Genomic DNA, 20368 nt, shown 5'->3' on the forward strand with positions numbered 1-20368 from the left:
TTGTTACTCTTGACATCTCTGGCTAGCTGCAGCTCCAGGTGCGATTTGGCCCTCCTGATATCATTCCTACGTGCCCGAGCAATATTTTTATACTCTTCCCTGGTCATATGTCCAACCTTCCACTTCTTGTAAGCTTCTTTTTTTTGTTTAAGATCCGTTAGGATTTCACCATTAAGCCAAGCTGGTCGCCTGCCATATTTACTATTCTTTTGACTCATTGGGATGGTTTGTCCCTGTAACCTCAACAGGGATTCCTTGAAATACAGCCAGCTCTCCTGGACCAGTCTGTAATACCAGTTGACATATTTTTCTCTTTTTTTCTTATTGAATTAATAATTGGGATAAGTATCGTAGCTTTCTAAAAGCTGAAATAATATAGGGAAAATATCCCTAAAGCCTGCACTTTAAGAACTCTATTACATATTTATCAGGAACTGACACATTAGGTATGGTGGAGGTTTGGAGGCTTAGAGAGAAGGTGCAGGTAGATGTTGGCAATGGCTGGAAGATTGTGCCTTAGGGGAAGAGACAGAATATTCCTGGGGGCAGTATGAAGGTTCAGGTGGGAGTAAAAGCTGCAGCATCCTTTGAAAGATGCTGCTCTAGGGACTGTTGCTACAGCTCTGCCCCAACCCCCAAGCCTGCCCGCTACTACCCCTGTCAGGGTGTCCAATGCTGCAGGCAATGCTAGAGTTCAGAGTGCAAGATGTAGGATTCTTGATTCTACTTGTGAAAGGACAGATGAGGATAGTGACCCTCTTTCCTCCAGTGTGAGACTGAAGTAGAATAAGGCCCGAGCTTTTTATCAAAACATATTCTGAATGCTTTTCAGGGGAAGAAAGGTTGAGGGTAAACGAACTACAAATTTTTTTATTATAGTTTCAGAATAGGAGAAATTAGTCTTAGAGTTTGAGTGCTTTTCTGTAACATTGTATTGATCTTAGGCTGCAAGTAGTAAATTCAGACTTCCTCAGATGTTACTGGAATATAGGGTTGCCACGTGTCCGGTTTTCGACCAGAACGCCAGGACCCTGGCAGCTCTGATTAGCACCACTAACCGGGCTGTTAAAAGTCCGCTTGGTGGGAACTGCCTGAGGTAAGCCTGCTTCCCACGCCCCAACCACCTGCCCCAGCCCTGATCCCCCTCCTGCACCCCAAACCCCTCATTCCCAGCCCCCCCCAGTCTGCACCACCAGCCAGAGCCCTCACTGCCTCGCACCAAGAACCCCTCATTTCAGGCCCCACCCCAGAACCCGTTCCCCAGAGCCTGCACCCCAACCCCCTGCCTCAGTCCAGAGCCCCCTCCCATACTCTGAACCCCTCTGCTCCACCCCCACCCCCCCAGCCTGGAGCCGCCTTCTATACCCCAAACCCCTCATCCCTGGCCCCATCCCAGAGCCCTCACCCACTCCCGCACCCCAACCCCCTGCCCCAGCCTGGTGAAAATGAACAAGTGGGTGAGGGTGGGGAGAGGGAGCAACAGAGGGAATGGGGATGGAGTGAGCAGGAGGCGGGGCCTCAGAGATGGGGCACAAAGGAGGGACGGGCAGGGGGCGGGGCAAGGGTGTTCAGTTTTGTGCGAGTAGAAAGTTGGCAACCCTACTGGAATATTAGAAATTGAACTGGAGCATTCTGAATTGTGGTTGTTCCTCCTGTGAATTATTAGGCTCTTTGTCTGATGCCATATTGTATTCATAAATTTTGTGAAATATTATTTTATTTATAATTATGGAGAACTGACTTTTATGTTTAAAAATTGTGGGAAGCTTTATTTTTGTAGCTTCTTTGAAAGAGAAGGACACGAATGTAACTTAAGGAGCAAATCATGCACCCAGCTAACTGAAACTCTGTTGGAGCGGTATGGACATTAGTGCAAAAAAAGAAATGCTGCTTCTCAAGTCAGGGCAGGCCTGGAGCACCTTTGCAGCCAGTGCGGCAGTAGAAGCTCTAGCCATTCTAGGTTTGGTAGATAAGGTAGATTTTAAACAATAGCCATGGTATCGAGGAACCAATTTATGGCTTAAAGGATACACACAATTATGGTTCAACTGGCCACATCCCATCACACAACACTTCACTCTTCCTGCAAGCTGTGGAGAATGCTGCTACAGGAGAAGTGCTCTATGATGCTCCATGAGAAACAGTCTCTCAGTGTGCCACATCCTATATCTGACCTTCTGTCCAAGCAGCAGAATCATGTTTCTTTTGCCTTTAAAGCAGTGATACTCAGATTGAGGCTCAGGAGCAGCAAGTGGCTCTTTAATATGTCTCCTAGGGCTTTTTGCAGTACATGATATTAAAACGCCATGTGATTTAATTATTAACCGGGATATTTTACTATGTTGTTAACCAATTGTAGAATACTTGGTCAGTCATTTTGCTGTGAAAATTATATATATAACAGTAAATGAAACTATGAATTCACTCTACTGTGGCTCTTTTGGGTAATGTTGATTGCTAATTTGGCTCTTGAACCATTAAGGTCTGAGTATCACTGCTCTAAAGCCTTCAGATGCCTGCAGAATTTAGGCTTGTACTATTTTTTGATAATGAAGACTAACATTCCCTTCACTAAAAAGAAAAGGAATACTTGTGGCACCTATGAGATATTTATTTGAGCATAAGCTTTGAGCATAAGCTTTTGTGAACTACAGCTCACTTCATTGGATGCATGCTGTAGCTCACGAAAGCTTATGTTCAAATAAATTTGTTAGTCTCTAAGGTGCCACAAGTACTCCTTTTCTTTTTGCGGATACAGACTAACACGGCTGCTATTCTGAAACCTGTCATTCCCTTCACTGTTTGTGGACACCTTAAATTCCCTGCTGTAGTGTTTTGTTTTTTGTTTTTATGCGGTGTCCTATTGTTTTAATCTAAATGGGTGATATGTGTTTGGGGGTCAGGCGGGAATGCTCCACTTTGTAAAATTGGAAAAATAAGGGATAATTCAGCCCATTGGAAAAACCAGATGATATGTGTAATTCTTGGTTTTAAAGCACAGCCTTTTCATGTTCTATATAAAATGGGGGGAGGTGGGGGTGAGGCGATGATGGGCTTTGTTTCAAAATGGAATTAGGGCAATAACTCTTCTGTCCCTTGGGCTAGTGGAGTCACAGGGGAAGAGGAGGAGAGCTGCAGTTTATTGCATGGAATCTTTGCCTCAGTCTCTCTAGGCTATTTCAATTTATCCCTGAATTTTCAGGGGAATAATTAATGAATTAATTAAGTATGCTGTGAGGTATTTGAATATTCAAAAGCCACAATGTAATTATTATTTTTCTAAAACATGTTTTCAGATTATTTTCACGTGTGATCTCCCAAGAAATCATTTGCATTTACTCCATCAAGACCTTGTACAACTCATTGCCGTGCCTTTACTAACCCAGAGACAGTATTCCTAAGGAGTGCCTCCACCACAAATGTTTGTTGCAAAGATGAGGCTTGGGGGAAAAAACCAATATATTTAAAAACTCATTTTGCTTTGTGGTGATGACAGTGTGACACAGCAGAACTTGTGAACTGGCTTCGTTGTGTTTTTTTGTACGTTTAATTGTAGTTGTACATTTAAAAAACTCACATTTAGGAATTTTCTTTCACTGCTTGTCATTTTGTGTGGGAGTTTCTTGAGAACAATTGCTAAAAAAGCATCACTTAAGACATAGTTTAGGCAACACAAATAGTCTCTTTGAAAGAATTGCAGTGCATTGGATGTATTATTTTTAGATCCAAACCTTAGGAAACACATTACCAATTATATAAAATATTAATTGCCACTAGTTCTGGCAGTGTTTCATAACTTGCTGTCTTACTGTTGTCAATGTTATAGGCCTGTAATGAGGATGAAGCAGGGGTGAGAGAGACCAGACTTTTGTTCTGAAAAATCACGTCAAAAGCTCCATATCTAAAATATCAGGTGAACAAGTTTTTATAAGGTGGTTCAGATTTTCATTACTAAACCAAATAAAATGGGAAACCTGATTTTCTGTTCTTAAGTATGGAGTGGTGTACCCTTTTTTCTGTATGTCACTGAACAAGGGCACCAGTAAACTCTGAAATTAGAGGCTTATGATTAGTTTTAAAGGTTTATGATTTGCATCTTTCCTGTCCTAGCAACATATTTGTACATTTCAACGCAGGTATTACATTACTAGTTACTGTTAGAAATGGTGCAAGTGTGGATATTTTAACACTACCACTGTGGCACAAAGTTAAATCCTACAACATATGTAGACACATCTGAAATTTATAGTGACCTGTGTTTTAGCACGTTACTCTTGCAGAAATTTTAAGTCCACAGTCATGCTGATGTGAAAGCTTTGTGTGGAGACTTAAAATTCACAGAGAACATTGTCCTGATCCTGTTGAACATACTCCATTCCATACATTCCAATTCTCTCCCGTTGGCAAAACAGGAATCAGTCCCTATGGTTGAGTCTAGGGAGCACTTTATAACTCATGCCTTCTGTGGTCAGGAGTTCCCATTTTCCATAACACCAATTAGCCACCTACAAAATCTTTTAAATATAAGAAACAATGTGGCTGTATACCAGAAATGGCTAGGACACTGTTATGTTTGCTGAGCAATCAAGTAATCATCACTTCTCACATTTCAGGTACAATCTCAAGGCTTGGTAAAGCAGTTTCTATAAAGAAACCTCAAGCCATGCAAATGTCCTCAATTTTTTTTTTAATAGTATCAGGGATAGTTAAGGGTTGGTCAATACTGTGTGAATTGTAAATTTAAACAGTGATAGTTTTTCCGTCTTAGTTGATAGGATTTACCTTTCCAGTCTGGCTTTGTATTAGTCTCTTTGTCTTGTATTAGTTTGCAGATGGAATAATTAATTTTAAATAGGGACGAACTACATAATATAGGGCACAATTGATTTTTGCTTCTGAAGTCTGTTCACATGATTTAGAAATAATTTCACTATTTTTTTCACTTCTCTATCTTTTCAAACAGGTACTATCAGAAATATTTTTAAAGATTAACTTCTTAAAATTGATCTTATTTTTTTTTTCTGCTGAGGTGCTTTTTTCTTTTTCTTTTTCTTTTTAAATAAATAAGGTGGTCCCAGCATATTCAATATCTAGACAGCTTTTCATCAGTTGCTCATCAGCATGCTAATTGCTGTATGACTAATTATGCCCTGAATTCCAGTTGATTTTCTTAATGAGACAGCTGGGTTAATTATATAATCGTATGATTACATTAGCCTAGAGTGCACTGGCGAAAAGTAACGCATGCAGGAGCGTGATGTCATTGCATGAACAGCACTCACAAGGGGGTGCATTCATCTTCTGCCTAATGACAGGGGAGGGCAACATTACCCACAGTGCTCTTTGTGTAAACAGTTATATTGAATTATTAAGATCTGTGGGTTTTTTTCCAGCTTGTACAATGCATGGAGAATTGTTTTTGAAGAAAACTCAGTTTGGAAATTCATCTGTTCAGTGATAGTCCAGTTTTACTTTGTGGTACTATGGCAGAGTTTACATTTGGTCTAAGCGTTAAAATGTTATGGCTATTGCTGAAATGTTACATCAGGCTGGTAATGCAGTGCATTGTTTCACTGAGATCCACCCTTCTTTTACTTTAAAACCCTGCTCTTAAAATATGCACAATAGAACCTGGCTTGTCCACACATTTATAAACTCCACCAAAAAATTGGTGTTCTTTCCCCTCTCAGAAGTGGTTTAACAGCAGATCCTCTTATTAAGGCCTTATATTAATTTGACGAGTGTATTTTGTTTTAAAAAAAAAAAAGTGTGCATTAACTAGTACATTGTGAAGTATTATCTGCCAGGAAAACGACACTGCATTTGTCCAAAGTTAACACAGTTGCTTTTTGCATGTCTTTGTTCATTCAGAGGCATATCCAGCCCCCTCCTTCTTGACCAGAGCCTCATTTGTAGCTGCACACCTGCGCATTCACACAGGTCTGCCATGTGTGTGGCCTGGGAGACCTGCTCAGAGTGAGCTCCTTGTGAAGCAGCACTCAGAAGGCAGCACATGGAAAGGTTAGGGGAAGGGTGAGTTCTGTGGACACTAGCCCATCCTCAGGGCTTGAGTGGCATAGAATAGTTTTGACTATTATTTAGTATTTCTATTATGGTACTATGTCTGACGCTCAGTCAAGGATCAGGGCCTCATTATGCTAGTCACTAAACAAATAGAAATAAAGATGAGTTTCTGTCTTGGTGTTAGGATGCAACAGGTGGATTAGACAGAAAAAAATGGGTATGGGGAGTTGGAAGATGAGGTCATAATAAAATGAAAGGTTTAGCATAAAAGCAGGTATCTCAACTCACCTTTCATCTAACTAATGCCAGATGGTAATGATTTATAGGCATTTTTGTATACTAGCGATTTTAGCATTTCCTCTCTTTCCCCGCCTTCTTGTCAGCTCTGTGTCCAGGCGGGGCACCAGACTCTTGATTTGGGACTTAATCTCTAGCTTGCAAAATTGTCATTTACAGTGAGTCTTTCAGTTACTAGTGTCGATTAGCAAGGTTTTGCTGTACTGGGGGTTAGAGAAAAAGCACTCCCTTATTTGGAACCTTGTCTTTGCTGCTTTCTGTACGCTATCACCATTTCATTTCAGTTCCTTCAAATGTCAATGACCTCCTGTTAAATTATATGAAATCTGTGTAACATAAAAAGACAGCCTTTTATATGTGCAAGTTCTGGTTGTCCCCCCCCCCCAAACCCCCTCACACCAATCAAGAAGAAAAATATAACATCAAAGATTTCAGATTGTGGTGCTTACATTGAACACAGTAATACCTGTGTGAAGTTTAAATGGTGTTGGAGATAATTAAGAAGACCAAAAAGCTGTGATTTCTAAAGTTTAAAATGCACGTTGGGGTTTGAGATACATAAATTAATTGTTTGACTCTCTAGCCAAAGCAAGTCATAGTCATTATGTTGTCATGCAGTAATTAGTTTCATTTATAAATTAAGCCTAAGAGGTACTTCGGCAATGCCTTTTACGAATCCCAAAACAATATTCTAAGGCTGCAGGCTTTTAGTTGGTCAACTAAGCTATAGTAAAGTTTGAAATTTAATGCATGGGAGACGGTTTTTACATTTTGGTCCTTCTGTGACTGTTTGCTACTTTAGCATTAACCTTTAATAGAGCTAAATTAAATATACATGTCCTGATGAATAATTATGAGGTTGCATGAATTTTTATTTACAGTATAATGCTTTACAGGGATTGAAAATTTGACTAAAGGGTTAGTCATTATTCACTTTATAATGCATGTGTTATTTTTATACGTCTTTGAATTCCTTCCTAATTTCAGTCTAGAAAAGCATTGTTTATTTGGAGCAGACAGCGTCTTGTATGGTGCCAACTATCAGAGGGGTAGCCGTGTTAGTCTGTATCCACAAAAACAACGAGCAGTCCGGTGGCACCTTAAAGACTTACAGTTTTATTTGGGTGTAAGCTTTCGTGGGTAAATACCCACTTCTTCAGATGCATGGAGTGAAAATGAAAGCTTACGCCCAAATAAATCTGTTAGTCTGTAAGGTGCCACCGGCCTCCGCATTGTTACAGCGTCTTGTGCGTATCCTGGGTTTTTAAAATGAATGTACTAAAAATGTTTTTAAAAATCATGGGGATAGAAGGCAGTGTACGAACACTGGTTCTTATAAATACAGTTTGTATTGGCCATGGTATTTTAGGCCTGTTAGCACAAATGTTAATAGTATTTTATAGAAGTATCACAGATAAAGTTTTAGGTCCTCACTTGCTATATTTTTAAGTTTGTATTATAGCCCTAAATCAAATAGGCTGACACCATCCAGTCTTTCTTTATGATTAGTAGTCCAAAGTGCTGGACGGGCTTTGCTGGAGAAACACTGGGCTGAAGAAATGTGACAAAATGGTCGTTCTAGGTAATGGTTGTTTTGGCTGCATGGGAGAAGGTTCATGTTGTGACAGCCTGCACCTTAACTGGACTGTGTATAAATATTGTAGGGACTTCTCAGTGCTGCTATAACTTCAACTTTATGTATAATTCCTTACCCAGACCCCCTGTACCTGCCACAATAACATTTTAAATTTGATTTATTACAAATATTTTAATAGAGATAATAATAATGAAAAGTATTTGGCCTAAAAACAAATGAAAAATCTATGTAGTCATAAACTATGAATGTACGTACAGAGAATAGATGACAAGCAGCCTAGATTTTATATTATGAAGAAGGTATGTCATAAGCTGTTGAGAAACTAAATAACAAAATGCAGTATACTACTTACGATGTCTCTGAGTTCAACATAACCCAGCACTGTTCTTTTATAAACTGTGAAACAACGCTAGCATATTGAAAAACACACAGGCTCATGCTTAATGTGTTAACAGAGGTACAATAGACTTATTATGTTTCCAGAGACTGAGGGTGGTCTGAAAAATTAATGACTACGGTGTTTGAAAATTAAGTGAACTCCATAATATATACTGTTGTTGATCCACTGAGTTTAGTGTTTAGCATTCCTCAACAGGAGACTAAATCTTTGCAGCCATTTCACAAGTGATGCTGGCGCCCATAAGAGAAATGCATTCAATAATTTTTTATAAGTCCATTGGACTCCAGCATTTTCCAACACTGACTGGGAAGCTGAGATCCCAGAATAAATTCTCTATCCGTACATGGCAGGTGTATTGTAACAGTGTTTTTAGCTGAATAGAAATTGATAGAATTGACAATAGGAGAACATATAAAGTGTTTCAAATTTGTATTTAATTTATTGTGTAAGAAAAATAGAGAATAAGTACCATAAAATCTCCAGTTAGCAGAATTAAATTTTATTAGCATTCGCATCAGTTGTTTACTAGTAAATGTCACTATGATAGAAAATGAGCCAAAGGTTTGTAATCATATTCACGCAAGAGATTCTGATATCAAATAACAGATCTTTCACAGATCCCCACAGCTGTACTTGTTTGTGCCTTATGGCTGAGGGCCTTATGGTAATGGTATAAGCTTGTTCAAAAGTATGGTTCTTTGAAAGGGGAGGTATTTAAAGGACTCCATTAATCAGTAATTAATATAATTTTTGTTGCTTTTACTCAACAAAAGAACAACAAAACATCTTGTACATTAATGTCTTTTTCATAAAAATAGATTGGATCTCGAGACTTTTCATGCCTGGTTAGTCTGTGTCATTTTAAAGATGCTGTCAAAATACTTTCAGTCACTTTAAAAAGATATTATTCATCATTTAGAAAATAAGGGAGAGCCTAAATATAAAGAATTGTATATCATTTTAAAAAAACACGTGAGAAAGTAGAGGAAAGTAAATAAGACCTAGGCTTTACTACAACAACACTGCATATGACCTTTAGAATGTCATTTTAACTAAGGAAGAAGGAGAATTCCTCCACAAAGAATTTCAGGATTCTGAGCTACTAAAGCTATAGCGGTGTTGCTGTTGTCTTTTTATTATTTAGATCCAGTTCCAGCTCTGGATCTAGGACAGCAGCTTCAGCTGAAAGTCCAGCGCATGCATGATATTGAAACAGAGAACCAGAAACTTAGGGAAACTCTAGAGGAATACAACAAGGAATTTGCTGAAGTGAAAAATCAAGGTAGGTGGAAAAAATTGCACTCTTTCTCTCAGATTGTAATTCTGACTGTTTGAAGAATATTAGGATTAGCCCTAATTGTATTTCATAAAATTAGTGTGCGCAGATATATCGGTATTTAATAAAGGAAGACTATTGCATGCTTATAGCCACTTCGAAATTTGCATGTCTGCATATGACTATTTTACTTTGACTGGACCAATAGGATTTCCTTTAGAACTTTTCCTATAGTATCATGTGATAGCTGGACATTCTTCTTTTAAGCATTCTGTTGTTGCCTTCAGCACTACCTAGTAGTGATCCAGCTAGCATACTGAAGTTACATAGCAGTCATTAAATACTGAGATTATAGTAAGACTGGTCTAAGGCCAAACAAGTATTTTTTTAATCCACTATATATTAAGAACTTTGTTTTGTTTTTTTAAAAAGTATATCTTCTCTGCTCAATTTTTCCTCAGATAAATTAGTAAAGTTACCTCGGTACTTGCAGAATTCTAAATAATTACTACAGGGAATGCCCAGATAATAGTGCAAATACCGAGGTAATGTTTCATTTTTTAAGGCAGTTGGCAAGTTTTTTAAGGTGACCCCGGTACATGAAAAGACCATTATCTAAGGTGCAAAAACCTGCTGTCTCTGAAAATACCCAAGCTTTCTTGCCTTTCAGAAAACATGCTTCCTGCACCAGGAAACAAAATATGCTCACTGTAAAAACCTATTTCCCTTTACACACAACTTGTGGTTTCCTTGTAAATATCCAATTCTGAGTTACACTAGCAGCAAATAGTTCTACCACATGGGAGAGTAGGCTTTGTTTATCATGTAAGACTTGGGGATCCAAACATTGCCCAGCTAGAAGTCTCATTGACAGTTTACTGGGGCACAATATGCTGAACCTAAATTGCAGCAAAAGATGCATGTTACAGCCACCTCTCTTTAATATGAAGGGAGTGGCCCATTGAGACTGCAGGTCCCTCAGCATCCAGGTCTTCAGACTGGACTGCAATAGATGTAACATTGCGTACTGGGAGCTCTACCCTTGGCAGTTGCGCTACTTAGATAAAAGTAGAGACACAACCACAGTTCACTTTGTGGCACTCTATTGGTCATGCACTTTGACCACCTTTGTTTAGGAGCTTGGGACCTGATCTTGGAAAGTGTAAAGAACCATCAACTCCAGTTGTTTGCTTTTTATTTATTTATTTATTTTGACAGGCGTAGCACTTAAGTACTTCAGTCAGGATCAAGGCCCATTATGCTAAATGTCATGCAAACATGTAGAAGGACATGTCATGAAGAGCTTGTGATCTTGAAACCAATGGGAGCTGAGGGAAGTCAGCACCTTGCAGGTCCAGGCACTCTAATGCAACTACAAAATTTGCATTTATTATGTGTGGCTTTTTTATGCCATATACATTTATTTCATTCATGTACCAAATCCTCTTTGATCAGTGTTTTCATTCTGGAATTGCAGTTCTATGCCGTATTTAAATTGAAATGGTTTGAATGTGTTAGGAATGACCTACAGAGTACTGTTAGTAGTTAAGGGTGTTTTGATTTCTTTCCATAGATGGGTTGTACGTGGCCTTAAATGAAGTTAAAAACATAAGAATGGCCGTACTGGTCTGTCTAGCCCAGTATCCTGTCTCTGACAGTGGTCTGTGCCTGATGGTTTCTGTCAGTTGGAGGTTTAGGGATACCAGGATTGCATCCCTGACCTTCTTGGCTATAATAGCCATTGATGGATCTTTTTTGAAGCCATTTATACTTTTGGCCTTCACAAAATCCCATTGCAATGAGTTCCACAGGTTAACTGTGCATTGTATGAAATGGTACTGCCTTTTCTTTGTTTTAAATGTGCTGCCTATTAATTTCATCTGGTGACCTCTAGTTCTTGTGTTATGTGAAAGGGTAAATAACACTTCCCTATTCACATTCTCCATACCATTCATGATTTTATAGACCTCTCTCATGTCCCCCCTTAGTCCAACTCTAATATGGGTTACCTAGGGAGGTGGTGGAACCTCCATCCTTAGAGGTCTTTAAGGCCTGGCTTGACAAAGCCCTGGCTGGGATGATTTAGTTGGGGTTGGTCCTGCTTTGAGCAGGGGGTTGGACTAGATGACCTCCTGAGGTCTCTTCCAACCCTAATCTTCTATGATTCTGTGATCTGTTTTTGAGATGGGGTGACCAGAACTGCACACAGTATTGTTGGACTTGTATAGTGGCATTATGGTATTTTCTGTCATCTTATTTATCCCTTTCGTAATGGTTTCTAACATTCTGTTAACTTTTTTGACTGCTGCTGCACATTGAGTGGATGTTTTCAGAGAACTATCCACAATGACTCCAAGATTTTTCTTAAGTGGTAACAGCTAATTTAGACCCCATTCTTTTGTATGTATAGTTGGAATAATGTTTTCCAATATGCATTACTTGCATATATCAACACTGAATTTCATCTACCATTTTGTCATCCAGTCCCTTAGTTTAGTGAGAGCCATTTGTAACTGTTCGCAATCAGCTTTGTACTTAACTAATTTGAGTAATTTTGTAAAGTGTGCCAGTTTTGTCACCTCACTGTTCACCCCCTTTTAAAGTTCATTTATGAATGTGTTGAACAGCACAGGTCCCAATACAGATCCTTGGGGAACTCTCTCTCTTGTGAAAACTGACCGTTTATTCCTACCTGCCTTTGTTTCCTATCTTTTAATCAGTTAGTGATCCATTAGAGGATCTTCTCTCTTATCCCATGACTGCCCACTTTGCTTGAGAGCCTTTGGTGTGGGACCTTGTCAAAGGCTTTCTGAAAGTCCAACAACACTATATTGAATGGATCACCCTTGTTCACATGCTTTTTGACTCTTCCCAACATATCATATATTTATCTATTATCTGATACATTTATTCTTTATTATAGTTTCAACAAATTTACCTGGTACCTACTAGCCTGTAATGGGCAGGATCTTCTCTGGATCCTTTTTTAAAAATAGGCATTACATTAGCTATCTTCCAGTCATCTGGTATAGAGGCTTATTCAGGATTCTTGGGTGAATACTATCTAGTCCTGGTGCCTTATTACTGTTTCATATATCAATTTGTTCCAAAACCACCTCTGTTGTCACTTCTGTCTGGGACAGTTCCTCAGTTTTGTCACCTAAAAAGAATGACTCGGGTATGGGGATCTCCCCCACATCCTCTGCAGTGAAGACGGATGCAAAGAATTCATTTAGCTTCTCCACAATGGCTTTGTCTTCCTTGATTGCTCCTTTAGCACGTCAGTTATCAGGTGGTCTCACTGACTGTTCGGTAGGGTTCCTTTTTCTGATGTACTTAAACATTTTTTGCTGTTAGTTTTTGTGTCCTTAGCTTAGTTGATCTTCAGATTCTTTCTCGGCCTGCCTTCCTGTACTTTTACCCTTGATTGCTTCTTTCTATATTCCTCATTAGGATTAGAATTCCAATTTTTAAAGGATATCTTTTTGCCTCTAACTGCCTCTTTTACTCTATTGGTTAGCCATTGTGGCATTTGAGATATGCATTTAGTTTGAGCCTCTATTTTGCTGTTTTCAGTCTCCATGCAGTTGGCAGGCATTCACCTTGTGACTATTCCTTAATTTCTGTTTAACTAGCTTCCTCATTTTTATGTACTTCCCCTTTTTGAGGTGAAGTGCTGCTGTGATGGGTTTCTTTTGGAATTTTGCCCCTTACAAGGATGTTATATTTAATTACATTGTGGTTGCTATTACGGAGCGTCTCATCTCTATTTACCTCTTAGACTGGGATCCTGGGATCCATTTAGGACTAAATCAGGAATTTCCTCTCCCTTTTGTGGGTTCTACAGGCCGCATCAGTGGTGTCTAGAATTTTCTCTCTGCATCCCTCCCTGAGGAGACACATACCCAATCAATTTGAGGATACTTGAAATCCTCCATTATTATTGCTGCATTTGCTTTTTCAACCTCTCATCTCCCTGAGCATTTCACAGTTGGTGTCACCATTCTGGTCAGGTGGTTGGTAGTATAGTCCTACTGCTATACTCTTATTGTTCAAGCACGGAATTTCTATCAATAAAGATTTTATGGTACAGTTTGATTCATTTAAAGTTTTCACTTTTATTTGACTCTATGCTTTCTTTCACATATAGTGCCACTCCCCGACCAGCATGACCTTCTCTGTCATTCCTATGTATTTTGTACCATGGGATTACTTTGTCCCATTGATTATCCTCATGCCACCAAGTTCCCACAATGCCTATTATATCATTATCCTTGATTAATACCAGGCACTCTGGTACACCCATCTTATAAAAAGCACTTGTACATTTTGTTAATATTCAGTTGCTTGCCTTTAGGTGTTGTATTTAAATGGGACTCTTTTGTGTTTGACTGTTCCTCACTAGCGCCTACCTGTACTTACCAACTTCTTTTGTATCCTGTTTACTAGGATATAGAGTTCTCCCATTAATAAATTCATCCCTAAGGGATGTCTCTGCCCGAACCATGTGCTTCTCCATATCTGTCAGCTTTTCCCCAGCCCTTTGTTTAAAAAATCCTCTACAACTTTTTAATTTTACTTAGAATCATAGAACCTTAGGGTTAGAAGGGACTGCAAGGGTCATCCAGTCTAACCCCCTGCCAAGATGCAGGATTTGTTGTGTCTAAACCATCCAAGACAGATGGCTGTCCAGTCTCCTTTTGAAAATCTCCAGTGAAGCAGTCTGGTTCCGTTTTGGTTTACATGGAGCCTGTCCTTCCTATATAGGATCCTCCTTTCCCAAAAGGTTCCCCAGATTGTAATAATCCAACAACCCTCCTCCTTACACTGTCATCTCATCTGTGAATTGAGACCTTGCAGTTCTACCTCTCTTTCTGGCCCTGCACATGGAACTGAAAGCACTTCAGAGGTCCTGGACTTTAATCCCTTGCCTAGCAGCCTAAATTTGGCCTCTGGGATCTCTCGCCTGTCTTTCCTTGCGTCACTGATACCTACATAAACCACAACCATTAGCTACTACCCAGCACTGCACATACATCTGTCTAGATGTCTCGTGAGATCCACAGCCTTTGCACCTGACAGGCAATTTAGTATGAGGTTCTTCTGGTCATCACAAACCCAGCTATCTATATTTCTTCTTTGAGGAGTGTCCCTGTGGGTGCTCCACTTTTGGTGTCTTGATGCCCTATGCTTGTAATTGGAGATTTGTGGTAGCAGTGACCGGTTGGGCTGTGTTACGAATTATTCCAGTTAGGACATGTACAGTTCGTTTCTAGGCTGATGCAACCAAATAAAGACAAACTGCAGCGTATCTCAAAGTTTGTAGGTTTATTACGCTTGAGTGTGGTACCGCTCTGTTAAGCAGAACAGGACCTTGATTACAGGTTACACCAAGATTATATACTGTTGGCAAAACATCCTGCCTGTGTGCCTTGGGGGGCCTAACCCAATAAACAGGCCTTCGCCTTATCTATTACCAATCCCCTGCAGCCACCTTCCCCATGCAAAAAAGCTGAAGTGGCAACTATTTCAGGCATGTCAGCTGGTTCCTGTCTCCAGGTTTGTTTCCCTTATCTTGAAACTGTCCAGCAGTCCACCTTGAAGGATCCTTCCTTCCTTGGTACGTGATGTGCTCGCTTCTAGTTAATGGCCGAGAGGAAACCCAAAATGGAGTCACATATGCTAACTAGGTTGACTTCCTCCTACAGTCCCTCCTTTTCTTATGTACGTCAGTAAATTATATCGGGGCAGAATAACCTCGATGCGAGATTAAAATTTGCCGGCAGCACATACTACAGCATTGTAGGCATACAAAGAATAATACAAAAACAGAAACAGCCATAAGAAAGAGGTACAAAATACGCCTTCCCCAAGTCTGGCAGCCAGGAGGTGAGCCAGCTCCAGGTCTCATGGAATCCGGTACTGGTGTCGTCAAGGATGACACGGTGAAGCGAGGTGGCCTGCTGTATAAGGGTGTGGATATCGGTTTCCACCCTGCGGTGTTGATTCACAAAGACACAACAGCTTGAGTTAACACGAACACACACACACACACACACCGGTTTGCAAGGAGATAGTCCAAGGCTAAGCGGTTCTGCAGTGTGGTCTGAGATAACTGCGTCACCTCAATTTGCAGGGTAGACAAGGTGTCTGCGGGTATGGACGTCATCGCTGGTCACGTAAATCCGGGCGAGGCTTACCACTCTCAGCGATGATGTCCATACATACATGGTGAGGCGTGCCATCCTCTGGAAGGGGTGTCAGTGTAGCGGGGTTGAGGACGTTGCAGCGGCAAAGGGTGATGATGTCAGCAGCCAGCAGAATCAGCTCGTTTTTGTGTGCCCCCTGTGTGGAGACAGCGCCTGCGTTGTATGCTGTTTTAAGAGAACCTCAACCTTATGGGGGACCCAGAAAGTCAAAGGGTGCCCCAGAACAATAGGGCATGACCGTTCCACCATAAGGGCTGCAGCGGCAATGGACTGCACACAGGAGACTGATCCCCGAATGGCAGGGCCTAATTGTATGGAATAGTAAGCTATGGGGCATGGGCGATCCCCTAGGTACTGCAATAGGACATGGCTGGCCACTCCCCGCTGCTTGTGACTGAAGAGAAAAAATGGTTGACCATAATCCGGGAGTCCCAAGGTGGGTGCAGAGATCAGGGCTTTCTTTGTGGATGCGAAAGCGACTGCCATCTCCAGGGTCCAGAGAACAGGATCGGGGTTAGAAGTTGTGGTGGCCGGGACTAACGGTTTCACCAATTCCCCAAAGGCCACAATCCAGGGTCGGCAGAACCCCGCAGCCCCCAGGAAAGCCCGCAATTGCTTTTTTGTAGTCGGGCACGGGTAATCCTAGATTGCCTGCACCCTATCAGGAGAGAATAAACGCTCTCCAGGCCGAATCACAAAACCTAAATAGATCACCTAGGTTCGGCACAGCTGCAGCTTGGATGGAGATGCATGGTGGCCCTTATTAGCTAATGCAGTAAGCAGAGTAACAGAATCAGCTAAACATGCATTATAATCAGAGCTAGCAATCCACAAATCATCCACATATTGGACTAGAACAGAGGAGCTAGGCAAAACAATGTCTTTCAAATCATCGGCTAGAATTCGGGAAAAAATAGTGGGGGAGCCTGAGAACCCTTGGGGGAGGTGCGTCCAGGTTAACTGCTGACCCCCCCCCCAGTGAACGCAAACAGATATGGGGAGTCGGGGTGGAAAGAAATACTGAAAAATGCAGCACACAAGTCTACAACCGTGAAACAAGTAGCCGACTGGGGAATCAGTGTCAGGATAGTACTTGGATCAGGGACCACTGGGGAGGGGGTTATAACATGACTATTTATCGCACGCAGATCTTGAACAAACCGATAAATTGGGCGCCCATCCGGGCCCGGTTTTGACTTTTTATTACTAGGAGAAGTGCACAGAACCAAGACCTCCTGGGTTAAGTAGCTAGAGATAAGAAGGGAAATACCTTCCTCCGCCTCCTTCGGCAAGGGATATTGTTTTACGGAGGGAGGCGGCCCATCCCTCACCTGCAGACTGACTGGAGTGGCTGATTTAAGGAGGCCCACATCAGTGGAACTCATGCTCCACAAATTGAGTGGAACGCTGGACAATTCTGTGGGGAGATCAGGAATCGGGGTAACCAAGGCCATAAGAGAAGCAACCGCCGAGTCCGGGACAGACATGCGAAGCCCCCCGGGGGCACAATATATGTGGGCTCCCAGCTTGCTAAGCACGTCCCACCCAAGAAGGTTAACGGGGCCTTCTGGCATGACAACAAATCTATGTGACAACTTTAAAGAACCCAGCTCCACAGGGACGGGGCAGGATAGGGGAGCCGGGCTCGGGTTGCCCTCAATACCCTGCACCCAGACCTTGGTATAAGAAAAAGAGCCCAGAACAAAAGTTAAAGTGGAAAGGGTGGCTCCAGTATCCACCAAAAAGGGCACAAACTGTTCCCCAATTTTCAAGTAAATTTGCAACTGCAATCCAAGATCCCATTCCAACTCTCCCACGGCTCCCAAAGTCTCTGCCTCTAGTCACTGGGGATTAGCGAAGTCCTGGGGAGTGTTAGGAGGAAAGGAAGAACTGGTCTCCAGCTGATCCCGTCAAGGAGCCCCTTGTGGAAGCAGGGGGCATTCCCTCTTCCAGTGCCCTGGTTGCTTACAATAATTACAGTTCCCGTTCCTTGTCCCACCCCAGCCTCCTCCTCGTCCTGTCCCGCGTCCCCTCCCCCTTGTATTCCTGTGTCCCTGCCAGTGCTGATTCCCCAAGGGAACCTGCAATGCGGCTGCCAACATACTTACTTCCTCCTCCTTTTGCTTACGTTTTTCCTTAGCTTTCTCCTCATCCCTACCATTAAACACAAAAGTGGCCAGGCGAACTACTTCGCTTCGGGGTTTCCCTGGCCAATCGGGAACATTTTTAATTAAATACTTCTTTATGTCCGGTGCCGCTTGATCGACAAAGTAAGAGACCATCATCGTGCGGCTAACCTCGGCTGCTTGCTCCACCCCTCCCCCATACAGTCTAACCCGCTTAAACAAGCAGGCAAAAAATGCAGGTGGATGCTCGTTTAGGTCTTGCTGGCACACTCTAATTTTTGACCAATTTGCCATCTTACTACCCGCCCTACGGATGCTCTCCAGGAGCCCTTCCCGGGCAGCTGAGAGGCGGGCCCGGCCATCGAGGTCGTTAGGATTCCAACCTGGATCAGCTTCAGGCCAAGGAGTGTGATTCTCAGCGTCCCCCACCCAACGCCGATTAGCTTCTAGAATAGAATACCTCTCGTCAGAGGTAAATAGGGTTCGAAAATCGCCTGGACGTCTGCCCAGTTAGGGTTGAATGCCGTAAAGCCTGAACGGATAGTCTGTAGGACTCCTTCCGGATCGTCGCACAACCTCGGCATCTGTGACTGCCAGGTGACCAGGTCCCCAGGGCCAAAAGGGCGGTGGACCGTGACCATAGTGACACGGTCAGTGTCCGTTGCAATGGGCTGTTGTATCAGGGGCGCTTGAAGCGTAACAGGGGGTAGGGTTAGAGACTGGTATAGAGGGGCAGCATAGGGCGGAGTGGAACCCGCAAGCGGCATGCAAACCTTAGATCTGGTACCAGAGCTCAAAGTCGGGGGGCACCACTTATCTTGGGCATATGCCCAATTATCACATACATACCAATAATCCATTTGAGCTGGATGCTTGTCCTCCAGCTGTTGTCGAAGGCAGGTGAATTCATCCTGTGCAAAAGTTCCATCAGGTGGCCATTCAAAGGGCGTCTGAATAGTCAGCGCTGGCCACTCGACTTTACACAAAATTACAGCTCTCCTTTTACCTAACCCATGGGTGCCACAAATATTTTTCCAATTCTCGAGAATCTCAGCCAAAGGGGGTCCCCTGCTCACGCTCTGCCCAGAGCCCATTCTAGGGCTATCAAAAGAATGCCTAATGTGCCACCTTATCACCTAAGCAACGGCCCACACTCCTGTTTCTCGGAGTTCTCAAAGGTGAACTCACCCGGTGCCGGCTGGAGTTGTCCGAGGGAAAGAGTGCGGCTTCGCTTACAAGGGCGAGCCTAGAGTCCCTTTGTAGTTGCCAAAACTGTTGTGAATTATTTCAGTGAGGACAGGTGCAGTTCGTTTCTAGGCTGAGGTAACCAAATAAAGACAAACTACAGCGTATCTCAAAGTTTGTAGGTTTATTACGCTCGAGCGTGGTACTGCTCTGTTAAGCAGAACAGGACCTTGATTACAGGTTACACCAAGATTATATACTGTTGGCAAAACATCCTGCCTGTGTGCCTTGGGGGGCCAAAACCAATAAACAGGCCTTCTCCTTATCTATTACCAATCCCCTGCAGCCACCTTCCCCATGCAAAAAAGCTGAAGTGGCAACTATTTCAGGCATGTCAGCTGGTTCCTGTCTCCAGGTTTGTTTCCCTTATCTTGAAACTGTCCAGCAGTCCACCTTGAAGGATCCTTCCTTCCTTGGTACGTGATGTGCTCGCTTCTAGTTAATGGCCGAGAGGAAACCCAAAATGGAGTCACATATGCTAACTAGGTTGATTTCCCCTAACGGCTGCGCACAGCTGTTGCTTTCTTGCACCATTCCAATCCGTTACATAGCATTGCGCAGCCATCCCTCAGTTCCTTCTCTACCACCTTTAGACTGAGTCAGACCGATCAGCGGCACCCACTCTTTCTTGTTAGATAGATTAGGGTTTGTTAGTATCAGAGGGGTAGCCATGTTAGTCTTTATCCACAAAAACAACTAGGAATCTGGTGGCACCTTGAAGACTAACAGATTTATTTGGGCATAAGCTTTCGTGGGTAAAAAAACCCACTTCTTCAAATGCATGGAGCGAAAATTACCATAATTATTACCATATTACCAGAAAATTACCATAATTTTCACTCCATGCATCACCCCCTCTACTTTGGAGTTTAAAATCGATTCTCTGAGGTAGAGAAGGAATTGAGGAATGGTTGGTTGTGCATTACTGTCACCGCTCAGAACGGCGCAAGATTGCAAAGCGCATGCGCGGCCCAACCAGGCACTGCTATCCCAAATCTCCAACTACAAGCGCAGTGCGTCAAGACACGTAAAGTGGAGCACCCACAGGGACAACCATCTCGAAGAACCTCAGTTATTGCACAAGGTGAGTAACCTTCTCTTCTGATAATCAAATCCCCATCACTATTACCTGTCTCTTTCTAATAACTGTTCCCTGTCCTGGAGGGATAGCCTCAGTGTGGGAGGATCCCATTA

The 20368-nt window shown here is 42.3% G+C and overlaps 1 protein-coding gene across 9 annotated transcripts in view; it reads left to right on the forward strand.

Moving 5' to 3' along the window:
- The window catches only part of CUX1 (cut like homeobox 1), a 402959-nt gene that overhangs the window by 189926 nt on the left and 192665 nt on the right, over positions 1-20368 (forward strand). For 6 of the 9 annotated variants that reach the window (XM_073315649.1, XM_073315641.1, XM_073315642.1 and 3 more), the window contains exon 5: positions 9463-9600. The exons of 2 other annotated variants lie outside the window; for them this stretch is intronic. In XM_073315649.1, coding sequence (XP_073171750.1) covers positions 9463-9600 — 138 coding nt within the window. Of the gene's footprint in view, positions 1-9462; positions 9601-20096; positions 20259-20368 lie in introns of those variants that run through there. One more of the 9 variants, XM_073315648.1, reaches the window with a different exon arrangement.

This window comes from Lepidochelys kempii, chromosome 17, assembly GCF_965140265.1.
Source record: "Lepidochelys kempii isolate rLepKem1 chromosome 17, rLepKem1.hap2, whole genome shotgun sequence".
Lineage (NCBI taxonomy): Eukaryota > Metazoa > Chordata > Testudines > Cheloniidae > Lepidochelys > Lepidochelys kempii.